Raw genomic sequence first — 14,324 nt, 5'->3', positions numbered from 1 at the left:
CAATCTTGAAATAACCTTAACACATGAAAACATTCCATGTGATATTAGCTTAACTGTAAGCCCTATACTTTAAAGCATACATATAAATAAATGAATTGAGTCCAAAAATTACCAGCAAGGCTGCAAACAATTTTTCTAGGAAAGTCTTAATTTTGAAGATTTGCATTCAAATAGCGTTTGATACAAATTATAATCTCAAATGGGTTCAGTTGAGGGTCCCTTAGGAGAATATAAATAATTCCCTAATTTTAAAATCTGTTATAATAATAATAATAATCATCATCATCATCATCTTAAACATTTAGTAATTGTTGAACAAAATAATGAATCAATATTAGAAGTGGATTGAAGTGGGTGAACACAACTCATGCAGGAATCAAGTAATGGCATGATTGTCCCACAACCCAAATAGTGCCTTGCCATCCCTACAGTAATCATCCATCCTAATGATAATTATAAAAAGAAAAAGGCAATAAATTCATACATATATATGGTATAAAAAGAGAGAGAGAGGAAAGGGTAGTGCATTTTCAAGGCTTTTCCTGTTATGATAACATTTAAAGCAGAAATTAGTATTAAAGAGACTACATTCACAAGTCTATAAGTTAGTTAATTTACAAGTATGCCATCAACTGAGTATATAGGTATAACATACAACAGCAACTTAATTACCTTTCAACCATCAGCTCATCAAGGTACCCTGAGGATTCATTTTTGGTGGTATGTTAAATTTTGATCCATCAACAATTCCGAGAGCATCAATGCCAATTGCCAATCACATCGCCTGCTTTTCCCACAACACAGCCTCCATGGTAATGCCATATACTGCCAACAGTGGGGTGAAATCACAAGAAAAACCCAGAAATTAACCAATGACAGAATTGAAATTACTTCACATCATTTTTATAGCATTATCTTATACTTTACTCTTATTCAATGTTCTTAGTTACCTACCAAATCAAGAAACCAATATAAAATTGTCCTCAGCTGTAGGACGATCTTGGAGTTAATGCAACTCCATCGGCAATCTTGTTGTTGATTTGGACAAAGGCAGAGGAGAGTAGATTGTAGCATCCAGACTCTTGGTATGCTTCAGTCTGTAAAATTACAAAATCAATAAGGGTAATTAATTATTGTTCAAATTAAGGAACAATAATAAGAGAACTACATAATACTCAGTCCAAAATTTGAAGAATAGGATAGTTATCTCCATATAATGCTGGGTAACCTGATTGAAACATGAATGTAATGGCTTCTTAGAATCATTTGAAAGTCCATAATATCCTAAACACAAAAAGGAAATAATAATGAAACTGATGATTTCGGATATCTTGAACTTTCAGATGTGAAACTTAACTGCAAACCTGCTTCAATGGTGTTGAGATCATTGTCAAATGAACCGGAGATTATCTATATTTGTGACAAGCTGAATTTTGAATGTTTAGACTGGCCTTCGCTCCATAATATTGTTCCCCATTTACCAATACAACCACATGCTGTAGTTGAATTGAACTATGAGAAAATATAAACCAAAGTTTTTTCCAAGATAAAGCAATCACTTCTTGTTACACTATAAATGCCAACTTTTGCAATTAATGCCTCTTCACTGCCTTTGTTCTATCTTTTCAACCTCTCAATACAATGTTTGCTTACAGTGAAAAGAGATAGGAAAATAAGATACGCCCTTTGGAGGAAACTAGTCCTTTTGTAGATGGGTTCTAGGCATGATTCACCTGAAATTGTACATAGCTAAAATTGTCCATAACTGTCTTCATTTCAGTGGCAATGTAACCTCAGCTTCATTGTCAATCTTCATAAAAATAAATTTTAGATATAAGTAAATTTGATTGTCAACCACTGAAATGAGTGATAAGTGGAAGGAAATGACATTGGTTGAAATTCATTGACTACCTTTACAGGTTTTTTCACCCAATGCATGGCCTGTAACCAGTCACCTCCACAAATGAGCATATTTACAGTTTTTGGAGCTAGAGATGCTCTATAAGGGTCAATAACTCTAGAACCAACATTGAACGCACATTTGGAGGCCACAGTGGAGAACGGAATTGCCAAGATTTCAGCCGCCATACGTGAAAGCACTTTGTACTTACTCTGATTGTCTTGCCACCATTGAAGTGCATTGAAATCTGTTGCGTATGAATCCTCAGCGATCTCTACACAACTATCTTCCAGGTACATTTCCAACTCCGACTTCTTAGCTAGTTTCGATTCCATCTTCCTCTTGAACTCCCATAATCGCTGCCAGCTTTTACTTGCAACTGATTTACCTGGCGCAGTCCGAGAGCTGCAAGTTTGGCCTACAATGTTGAAATGCAAATAAAAGCTTAACATTTCCTGTTACATGTTTAGCAAATTTTTTAAAAAAAATATATTCTACTTGATGCAGGTGACTGTGTCTGTGACTGAGTGATGCTTGGATTTTCCAAGGAAAGAATGTCCACATATTCGCCATATAATGCTTCAAGTGTCTTCCGAACATTTTGTATCTCTTCCTTGGCTTTATATTCACCAAATAAATTGGGAAAAAAAAGCTCAATCAGACTAAACTTAATCCTGGAGTAATCACAAATATACACGAGTTAGTAATAAGTCAAATCGTCATCCGAATGATGAAAACAAAATATGTAAAAAGAAGAAAAAATTACAATGAATCCCAAGTTATTTACCTTGGATCCATAATGCCAGCAATAGCCATCAACACATTTACATCCCGCCAATACTTGTCAAACTTAGTTGCCATTTTGGTCACCATACTTGCCAAACACGGATCAGGATCGAATTCCCGCACCGAGAGGATCCCCTTAATCCTAATTACCTCAATGAAATAGAAATTAGACGTGGGATACTCTAATTTTGCGACTATCTTGGTTATGTCATTGAAAATCTCCAAAAACTCACACACGACAGCTACTCTATTCCACTCTTCCCTCAAAGGGCAATAAATCATATAACTCTCGTCCACGCAGCCGTACATAGGGAACACCTCTCTAAACCTCAACAATGTACTAAGCATATTATACGTGCTGTTCCACCTAGTGGGGCAATCCAAGATGAGTTTCCTTTCTTTTATCCCATAATGTTGCGCAATCTCAAAAAATGCAAGTTGCCTCGCCTCACTTGCTTTGATGTACTTAACACTCTCCTGAATTTTTTCAATAATGCTCTTAATCTCAGTCAGCCCATCCTGGACCAAGAGATTCACTATGTGGGTTATGCACCTAACATGGAAGAATTTTCCATCACACAATAGCCTCCTAGGCATATCAAAATTTGCTTTTAACTTTGAAACGCATATATCATTGGTACTAGTGTTGTCTACTGTGATAGTGTGCACCTGTCAATATAACAAGTGAGCAAAAATATGATTGCCGACAATAATCTTGAAAATTCAAAATGCTATGTAATCTTGAAATTAATTACAAGCAAACATTCAAGTGGAAGTTACCTTATTTTCAATTCCCCAGTCCTTGAAACAACTAAACATTGCCTTTGCAATGTCTACTCCTCTCCTTGGGGGAGGCAAATGGACAAAATTTATGATTCTCTTATTTAGCGACCATGTCTGGTCCACCCAATGTGCGGTGATCACCATGTACTCGATGTTTTGTGCATCCGACTTCCACAGGTCAATAGTGACACTGATCCTTGGTACATTTGCAAAAATCTTCTTCAAACTCACTATTTCAATGTCAACAACTCTTTGGCAATCCACCTTTGCTTGCTTTTTTCCAATTTTCTCGTACATAGGCTGAAGACTGCGACAAAAGAAATTGAAGCCCACATGCTCAACCATCTTAAATGACAACTCATCCATTAAAATCATGTGAGCCATTGCCTCTCTAACCTACAACATCAATCATTTTTGTATATTATTAAGACTATATTAATGTAATTAACAAATTTATGTAAAAAATTAAATAACTATAAGCATAAAGTTATTGCGACTTTACCTTTTTGTGATCATATTTAGAGTTCATCTTCAATATAGGGGGGTTAGAAAGGGAGTCAGGAATCCGTGACTTCAAAGGCTTAAACCCTAGCACCAATTGCCCACCTTGGAGAATTTTCTTTCCCAATGCCTTCTTCCTTTCAACACATTGTGAAATATGTCGTGCTAGGTGGGTAGTAGTCCTAGTCTTCTGCATTTTCAACCTTTTCTTACAGTACTTACAAACAGCATATTTTGTATCCCCTACACACAACTCCTCTGAAAAGCACTCCCACACAGCTGAAGTCTTTCTTCTCTTGCTTGGCTGAATATCAAGAGCATGTGCTTTTGTAGTTCTTTCAAATTGTAATTCCCTTACATCTTCATAATTAGAAGCATCAAAATTTTCAACCAATGCCATATCCACCTTGACATCATCTATTGCAACACTGGTATGTGGTCCTTCAATTTGTATTATCTTACCTTTCGTTGATGCACACAAAGGGGAAATACTGCTACCAACGGAGGCATGGGATAAAGCTTGACTTGGAAGTACTGTATCAATCTTTCTTGGGTCCATCTTGTTAATCAATTCACAAATGAAAAAATGTAAATACCTATTCTCATAAATGTGGGAAAATTATATGAATGGTTGACAACTTCATTATGAATACAATATGTCGATAATTCAGATAACTAAACCTTTTCATCCTAAAAGAAAGAAATCCAATCATTATTGCATGCATATATTTTCCATCGTCAACCATCTGTTTATAAAGATGATATTCTTCATGAATTGATATTATAGGCCATATAGACCACCACACATTAAAGTTAAAACAACAAAATCACTACACAAATTCAATGTAATACAATAAAAACATTCAACTATCATGATCAAAATCCAAATAAATATTAAACTTCCCAGCAAAATATAATCAAAACTAACTCAGTATAATCTATGTGTCAAGGTGGGATTTCCCAGCAAATATATTCTTTCTGAATAAGAAAGGAGAGAATTGGTTGATATATATTATTTTATAGGTGGAATGTTGTGGGCAAAACCATTTCATAAAAAGAATGTGAATACTTTAAATTTTTTTGGTTTGGTATTTATTTATTTATCATTATTTATTTTTGTGTTGTATATTAATAGATACATGCCATCACTCATTTTTTATCCAATCAAAAAGATTTTATTCCCTCCAGAATTTTTGCTACTATTGGATTAATGTGATAAGACTACATTATACTGATAGAGACCTCCTGTAATCCTCCACCAAACACAACAATAACACAATCCAACCACAATCAATTACACACAAAGCAAAGGGCAAACTGAAAAAACAATAATCTGATTTTACTTGTATCATTTAGCAAGACAACAATTTTGACACTCCTAATGCAATTTGACTACTCTCTACCCAAAAAAGTCAACAAATGGATAAATCCGGGATTCAAGGACCATATCTTTTTCAAGGGTGGATTTAAGTCAAAATGGGTTGGGTCAATTCACCTTATCCCTCTTCATGTCTTTTTCCTCCATAATTTCTTCCAGTTTTGGTACCATATCTTTTTGTCCGCTCACTTCTTGTTTCAACACCATGTCTTCTTCTCCTTTTCTTCTCACACCTTCGTTTTTTTCCATCCTTATCTTTGTACCATTTGAACCAGGCCTCCAGGTGAACGAAGAGATTCCGGTCACCCAATCTCACCAGATTCCTCCAGTTTACACTTTTGGTCATCGGATTCAACTGCTTTTTTGCCAAACACGCTTATCTCAGCCAAACCAGCTTCTTTCCTCTTTGTTTCCTCATAGAATATGATTAGGATATCATCATCATCCAAATTGTCTTCCTTCATCACAAAAACAACTCATGACTTGGATTTATAGTCATAGTTCCATTCTTCCTTGCATTCACAACGAAAACAGATTTTGTTCTCCCACATCTTCCAAATTTCCAACTACATTAGTCGTTGGACAAACCTCCATCTTCCACTGTCATCCTTTATGATATCTACTCTTTTCATCCTCAAAATCATGAGCTCTAATACCACTTTTGATAGAGACCTCCAACAATTCTCAACCAAACAGAACAATAACACCATCCAACCACAGTCAATCACACAAAAAAACACCGGCAAACTAAAGAATAATAATTTGATTTTATTTATATCACTTGGCAAAACAACAATTTAGACACTCATACTAAAATCCGACTACTCTCAACCCAAAACAGTCAACGAATGGATAAATTTCAAGAGTTCGAGCAGCCGCAGACCTCCTCTTCCACCCAAAGAATGCCTAATACCCAAAACAATATCCCCCTTACTCTTCTATTTTTGTTTCTTTTTACATTATTTGTCTCCCCTCTTTTGCCCCTCATTCTCCTCACATGTTCTGTGGTCCTTTCCTTAGTTTGCTCTACCTAAACACATAGCCTTGATCTTTTGATTTGAATCTCACCCTTATTCTTGTGCACCCATTGTCCTATCACATACCCTACAGTATAAACACTACAATAGAGTTAAAGCACTAAGTTCAACCCCAACCACAACATTTACCAAGTCCCCATTCATCAAAATTTCATACAAAAACACCCTACTTCCTAGGACGGCCACAAACACCATATTATGATCAAACATGACAATATTCAAAACTAAGTTACCCCTTGAATCAAACATTTCACCATCCCCAAATCATAATAAACATGCACAACCCCTCTTGGCAATCCAATATAACAACCAAAAGACTCACAAGACATAAAATATGTTACCGTTGGTAGACAGTGAATTAAAAAAAGAGACAAACAAACTCTAAATTTGGTCCATGATGCAAGTTGCTTTACGTTGGGAGAATCGGTGTTTGAGAGATTGAGTTAGCATCTACATTACTTGTGAAGAGAAAGTGTCGAACTGGAATTGAAGAACAAAATTGCATCTGTTGAACTTAGAATAAAATAAAGTCATTTTCCTATGCTAACACAATGTACACAACAGCTCAAAACAATATTGTTTTGAATTTAACAAAATATTATCATTTAACTTTCATTTGCACTTGACTCACAAGCCAAACAACATAAACCTAGAGCCATCACACACCAAGCTCGAGCTTGAGCTCATTTCCCATCAATTCATTTCAACTTGATCGAACCGAGATAGCAAACGAGCTCAACTTGAATTCAAGGCTAGCTGTCTGACAGTATTACTATGAGAGGTTCCTAGACAAAGAAAACAATAAAGGTGCATTTAGTTTTAGGTAATCTTTCATTACCAAAAATGAAATATTACCGTAAAAATATATTACTTTAAAGATTACTAAATATAAATTATTACTATGTTTAGTAAAATTAACATATATAAATAATTATTGTGTTTAACTGACAGTAATAAAATAATACAAAAATATTATTTTACTTAAATGTCCATAAAAGATCAAAGGATATAAATTAGTATTATGTTTAGTTAAACTAACATGTCTTATGTAAAAGTATTTGTTTTATGTATTTTTTTAATTATTCTTGACGTGAATACTATGTTTGGATTTTTTTTCCATTGTCATATAGTGAAATTAATCAATTAAATTATTTTTTTATAGCTGTGATTTTATTACCAATCTATTCTTTTTCTAAAATATTTTCTATGTTACTGTTAATTTTAATTGAAAACAAAGGAATTTTTAATCTAAACATTTAATAAGCAAAGATAAAATTGTAATAAAATTAAGATTACTTTAGTAATATTTTAATATCTAAAATGGAGATGATAATCAAATTATCCTATATTATATGTCATATCAACTTAGTAATAAAAAATTATTAAAATATTTTATTATCTAACAAACCAAACAACATAATACCAATAATAAAGATAAATTACAGAGGTAATCAAAGGTCACCCAAATCAAACAACCCCTAAGAGAAGTTTTTTTTTTTCATATTTCAGAATGGATAAAGTTGGTCAATAACAAATTGAACAACCTACAATGTATTATATTTTAGATATATTTGAATGACTTAAACAAGAGAACCAATGTTATAAAATTTTCCTTAATCCTCATAGCAATAATACATATTCAATTGGTAAATTTACCATCTAAAATGCATGAGACCACGTAAAGTTAATCACCATCATATTATTTACAATAATATCTATTAAGCTGAGTAATAATTTAGAAATTATCTAAACAGGCAATCGATCAGATTATTGATGCAATGTCCATATGAATTAACCTCAAGTTATGTCTATAAAATTGATATTCAAAAACCAAAGAAGTAATTAAGATACAAATTCAAGAAATTTATAATTTTCCATACTTACACATAATAAGAAGAAATAGGTCATCAAGCATATAGAATAAATAGCTTAATCACTTGCTTGTTGAAAAGCACACAATTCTTTCAATTGATCAATAAGCCTAGAAACAAAAGTCTTTGATAGAGTATCTACTCAAACAACACATAGATAAAATGTGTAATCCATGCTCATAAGTTTTCATGCTCCTTTTGCACAAAAGACAACAAGAGGGGGATAGATACCAATTCAAAAACTTTCTTTGACCAACATCACTTACATTAATTTTTCCAAGTCCAAGCAAAAATATTGACTGTATAAACCATTTGGCTTCTAAAATCACATGGGCTTGTTGAAAAAGTCTAAGAACATCACCATCGGCTAACCAATTGAAGAAAGAGTTGTAAAAAAACATACTGGAATGGTTGAGCTTCCAAACTCTTCAATCCTCTCTTATTCCAACAAGAAAAACTTGGTCCACCAAATCTACGAGGCTTGAGTTCTTGATTAACTCTATCCCTTAAACTTCTCCAAAAGTTAAAGTTCCAACCTAGCACAAGGTAAAAGAAGATGATATGATATTATTATTATTTTGTCACAATAGTCTATTGATTCATGGAGACAAAAAGAACAAAAGATAGTCCACAATCCACACTTCCTACCAAAATCATATGGGTAAACACCTAAATCATTACTCTGAAATACTCAAAATTTAGATAACTTGACTTCACTTCTGATCTACTCTTGTTGAAGAATTGTCCCTTCAGTGCAACATTGTGTTATATTTGTTCATTTGCAATCAAGCTACATCTTGAGACTTGTAATTTGATAACCAACCAGCTTAAACCACATGTTTACTAACTAACATCAGACAATTAAATGTCAAAAAAAAAAAAGTAATAAACAACACTAAGTACTTCAAAAATGAAAAAGGTTCCTAATCCACACATACGATCAAATTTAACCAATAACATAGCACTGATCCAATCACTAAAAGTGCAGTCATTGCATAATCATCTGTTCTTACACCATCATTATATGACATTTAACTTGTAAATTTCTCAGATAGATCTTTATCTACTTCAACGCAAACATTAATTTATAAAGTTCAAAAATCAAGAAGTAAGCACAGCAACAAAAATTACCCCAATTCTTAATAAAGCTCCAGACCTGTATTTCATTGATTCATCAAAGTAAATAGAAACAACGGTTGTGGATTCCAAAATCCCAACATTAAAAAAATATATAATAAAAACAAGTCAATATCAACAAAAATCGTAACAAACCAAATTCTAATAATACGAACTCATAGACTGCTCTCGATGTGAAACTCGTCGAAGCTGACCTGAGCGGGCGTGATCAAAATATCTTAGCTGAGAGGGTCGATTCACTGGAGAACTGTTAGATTTAATATTCTGGCGCTTTGTTGGTCAAGACTGAGCATCAATTTTTAACACATTTTGGGAGACCCTAAATAACCAGGAGTACTTGCCAATTTTGTTTTCCAAGAGGAAGTAGAGTGAGTGTCGGAGGTACGTTTGAAAAAAAGTTAAATATATAACATTACTCAAATATTACTCTCCTTTTCTTAATGCATTTTCACTCAACTCGGTCACAATCCCAACTCAAAAGATTAAACTTGTAATCCTTAAAGCCATGTTAAACACATGAGATGTGTTTAAGGTCTTTTAATATATAGATTAACGAGAGAATTACAATTTGTTGACTTAATAATAGTCTTTACGTCTTTTATATATATATATATATATAGTATAACATATATTTCAAGACTGTTATTTTTTTAATATGATAGTTTTATATGTATATTTTATAATATTTTAACTAAAATTAAAATATTATTTTGATTGTAATTACATATATACATATAATCCATATATCTCGTAATAAGAACTATGTTTATACATCATTAAATCTTAATTATAAAACACATATAAGCATCAGAGCATTTAGACTGAAGAGAGAGCTAACTAGGTTGTTCACATGTAAATTTAGTATGAATTATGCATACTTGCCGTTAGATTCAATATACTAGAGTGAAATGATATCCTGTAACCTACATTTAATTGGGTATATTAATGATTGTGATATGCAAACTATGAACAATTAATTATGATCACATTTTTGTTTTCTAATTATGTGTATACATATCATGTACTTGATATCTGATAGACCTTTTTTTGTCCTTATTATTTTGTTTTGAAATGATAAATACACTATTATCATTGGTGTATGTGTCAATATTGTTCTTACTGGAGCTGGGTATTTAATTAAATCAACTTGCTTCTCCATTTTGAATAACTTGAATATTTTTTACAATTTCAGTATTGATTTCGTTGAGCTTGATCAGGTTATATTCATGGTATTTGCAAATGTTTCCATAGTACTGATCAACCTGGAATGCAATTATGATAAATTAATATAAAAAAAAAAGAAAAATCCCTAATGACATAGTGATGGTGAAATAGAAATACATATGAATGTGTACAAGAGTTTTTAACATCTTCATACAATCGAGAAAATGAGAAGAGTTTTAACATCTTCATATAATATTTTATAACCTTAATACAAAATAATCAATGTTAATTGTTAAGTTTATATTGATGGAATACATGTTCAATTTTGCGAGAATCTTGTGTGGTTTAATTCTACATAATTTTATTATGTTTTTGTGTTAGTTTCTTTAAGATCTCACCCAGATCTATATGAGATTTCATCTTTACAATAGTTGATTCAAGATTTTACTCAACCAAGTTAGAGTACAAAGAATATATATGAGAAATGCTTTTTACTAGATTGATCATACAAATGAATAACAAATTTTTCTCCAAAGATATAAGCTTTGGAACATGGAGGGACTAAATTCTCTCAAAGGACTTAAGGATGTTGGAGTGGTTGAATGAAAGTTAGATAGCTTTCAATGTATTTTTCTTTGCCTTTTTTTTTCACTTGCATGTCTCCAACCCTTGAACATACTCACAAGTGTTGTTTTCATCCTGAAATTTCGTTGAATTTACGAGTGTTTCTTCTCATAGAACAGTTGTTCCTGACCAGAAGTCTCAACTCTTTGAGAAGTTCTTCTTTTCAAATCTTCAACGGATGTATTTTTGTCTTCTTGCACTGGGAATGGGTTCTCCTTGTTTAGTTGAAATTGTCCAATCTTGCCAGAATAATGAACAATCTTCAGAATGATCATGTTCTTCATAAAATGATACAAGTGTTCTGAGCTTTGGCTTCAATTTTCTTCTACCATACGCTTAATTTGCTTTCTTGAATGAGGTTGTTTATTATATATGTTGAGATTTTGTTATAAGGAATATGCATTCCAATTTTTACTTTAACTTCTGCTTGGAGAACGAGGTCGAAATTTAGTGGAACGATTTGAGGCCTTCTGGAACAATCAACCCTTTAAGGATGGCACAGGTGTTTCATGTATGTATATTGCATTTTTCAACTTTGACAAATTTTGGTCATCACATAAATAATGTTAGTTCGATTGCAATCATTTGTCTTGGTCTGTTTGTCTCATCAAAACATACAAAGGCCAACAGTTTTTAATTCCTCAGAATAGCCTGTAAAGCTTGCATCGTTGAAAGTGTTCTTAAAAAATGTCTTTCATAATCAAACTACAAAAAGTCTTGTACAACATCTTTTGATACATTACAGTCAAGAAAGAAGAGGAGGATGGAGAAGTTAGAAGCTAATTTTGGTTAGTTTTATTTATTTATTTTAATTTCTATCTGGTTGCTGAGAAAACTGGGAAATTTAGGAATTTTGATGATTTATTCATTTATGAATTATTCGAAGCTTGAGCAAGTTTAAGTTGAGTAAAATGAAATTTAAGGCGTTTATCAAGAACAGATGAGAACAAATCTGCACATGAAATTTCATCTCAATCGGAACATGAATCAACCTCATTAAAAGGCCTTTATCAAGATTGGTTGGAGCCCCAAATCCTAATTCGTCTTTGAAGCTCTTCACATCACAGTTTCTTCTCCTCCCATCGAGCCAGCCCAACAGTTATGTCTGAGTTGATTGAAAGGAAAATGGTGATGGCAAGGGCACCGGAGTGAAATAGTGGGAACTTTGGTGGAAAGGTGGATAAGCAGTAACGGGATCAATTGTAAATGTTGCAGTAAGGTGTTTATAATCAACAATTTTGAAGCTCTCTGTGGGTGGCAAGAAGCTTTGGCCAACTGCTAATATTTTTCTTCAAGATGGGAGGACTGTCAAAAGGACATGTTCAACAAAAAAAAAAAAAAAAAGGTTATGTGAAGAGATGCAAGATACTAATCATCAAGAAGTGTGTATTTTTATGCATAAACAATTCTCATAATGGTATAAAAACTTTATGAAATAGGATCTAGAACAAATGAAATTTAAGGTATCGTGGACAGGGAATGTGTCATTGCTTGATGGGTGAGCTTGAGAGGCAGCTTGTTGAAATAGGAGTGATGAAATTGATATTGCCTTCAGCACCTAGTTTGCTGATTATGAAATTCGGGTTTTCAAAGATGATAGAATGCAAGAGACTAGAGCACTAAAAACTATACTTTCCTGGATGTTCCCCAATAGCCCTAAAAATTATAAAAACTCCTGCTAACCCCCCATGTAAATGAAGAGATCTCACAAACAACGCTCTTTCCCCATATGTTGTTCAAAACCCAAAGGCAATACCTGATGTGTGAGGAGGAGAGATTCCAGATTGAGGGATGGGGAGATTTGTTGTGTTGTCTCACATCTGACGTCGGAAGGGCAAGGCGTTAAGCTTAAAAGTGTGAAGAAAAATCTTACCATTTGAACTTTCTTTTGGGACAAGAGAGGCTCAACAATGCCCAACTTGACATCTTTCATGGAAAAGCTTTCTGCCATATATTTCAAATTTGTTCAGCTTCACTATTTCATACTTTCAGAATTTTCCATTAGTACATAGAAGCAGCAATAAGAACAATGTTTTACCTACTAAAGAGATATTCAACCTCATCACATTCAGGCAGATTGTAAAACCAAATTCCATTGACTACTCTGAAGCATTTTGATGTAACAAATGTGAAACTTAATTTTCATACTCAAAATATCCAAACAGATTTTCCCACTAGATTTTCTGTTTATACAAATAACATATGAGTAAGAACGAAAACGAAGATGTTATGAATGAGAAGGTTGAATGTAATGCTAGCATTTACAAGCAGCACCTTATCCCAACAAATGCAAGAATTTGAAACTTTGGCACATTACTGGTGTAAGCAATTTTTTCAATTACAAAGAAATGAATTCTCACTTTTGAAACTCAAAATGAAGATTCTAATGCGGTTGTTCAACTTTATTTCAGAAGAGGTAGTATGTATTGTCAATTTTGAAATAAAATTATCATGAACATGAAATTTTTCAAGCTAAGTATTACTCTAATTATCAGGTATAGAATGTACATACTTTAGTGGTAACCCTTTAAGCTTTTGCTTTAAAAAGAGCATAAATATAAATAATAAATCAAGTCCGAAAACTTGAAATTACCCGCAAGGCTGTGAACAAATTTGAAAGAATTGTGTTTAGTCAGACATTGAAAACAAATTATAATCTGAAATGAGTTAAGGGTTCATCATGAGAATACAAGTATTATATAGAACTATCCAGCATTTTAATGGTACCAGTAACTCTTAAAAAGAACCTAAGAGTTGACTATCAAAGCAGAGTGAGAAGGCAACTCTTAGAATTATGAGAAATATGCAACCATCATAATGATAATTAAAAAAAGAATAAATAGATTTGCTTATTGTACAAGAGAGAAAGTGCAGCCCCGCCTTCATCCTACTTACAGGTTTATCCTGTTTTGATAAGATACGTATTGAAGTCAAAGTCTGGAGCTTGATTTACAAATTATGCTGCAAATGATAATTCTCTGAGGAAAAGGAAAACGAAAAAAACTGTACGACTTTTCTTTTGTTTTGCAGTATACACCCAGGCCAACAATCTGCTATCATCCTGTGTTCTCCACACCTCTCAAGCAACGTAGCAAGGAGTTAATCTCAACATATTGACAGGGGAATTTGATAATCAGAATAAT

At 33.0% G+C, this 14,324-nt stretch overlaps 1 protein-coding gene and 1 long non-coding RNA gene across 14 annotated transcripts; both read right to left on the bottom strand.

Annotated features, from left to right (window-relative positions):
• Positions 1-569: 569 nt before the first annotated feature.
• On the bottom strand, positions 570-9,785 carry LOC123226499 (zinc finger BED domain-containing protein RICESLEEPER 2-like). Of its 13 annotated transcripts, XM_044651093.1 has the most exons (12): positions 9,588-9,785; positions 8,523-8,792; positions 5,466-7,170; positions 3,972-4,529; positions 3,467-3,865; positions 2,688-3,355; positions 2,399-2,574; positions 1,912-2,318; positions 1,365-1,810; positions 1,229-1,284; positions 955-1,097; positions 570-825 (listed from the first exon to the last, which is right to left on the bottom strand). In XM_044651093.1, exons 3-9 carry the CDS (start codon positions 5,595-5,597, stop codon positions 1,772-1,774), a joined length of 2,379 nt encoding a protein of 792 aa, XP_044507028.1. In that variant the 5' UTR covers positions 5,598-7,170; positions 8,523-8,792; positions 9,588-9,785; the 3' UTR covers positions 570-825; positions 955-1,097; positions 1,229-1,284; positions 1,365-1,771. The 13 variants fall into 13 exon arrangements, with proteins under 13 accessions (XP_044507028.1, XP_044506990.1, XP_044506971.1 ...); XM_044651055.1 differs by having other exon boundaries at positions 1,229-1,810; XM_044651036.1 differs by lacking the exon at positions 1,229-1,284 and having other exon boundaries at positions 1,358-1,810.
• A 2,326-nt stretch (positions 9,786-12,111) lies between these two features.
• Positions 12,112-13,431, bottom strand: LOC123195038. The gene is made up of 2 exons (XR_006497376.1): positions 12,938-13,431; positions 12,112-12,486 (listed from the first exon to the last, which is right to left on the bottom strand). It is a non-coding gene; the product is annotated as an uncharacterized LOC123195038 (long non-coding RNA).
• Between the last annotated feature and the right edge of the window lie 893 nt (positions 13,432-14,324).

Source organism: Mangifera indica, chromosome 1 (assembly GCF_011075055.1).
Source record: "Mangifera indica cultivar Alphonso chromosome 1, CATAS_Mindica_2.1, whole genome shotgun sequence".
NCBI classification, from domain to species: domain Eukaryota; kingdom Viridiplantae; phylum Streptophyta; class Magnoliopsida; order Sapindales; family Anacardiaceae; genus Mangifera; species Mangifera indica.
The sequence above is the reverse complement of the archived record's forward strand: the minus strand, read 5'-3'. Positions and strand labels throughout refer to the sequence as shown.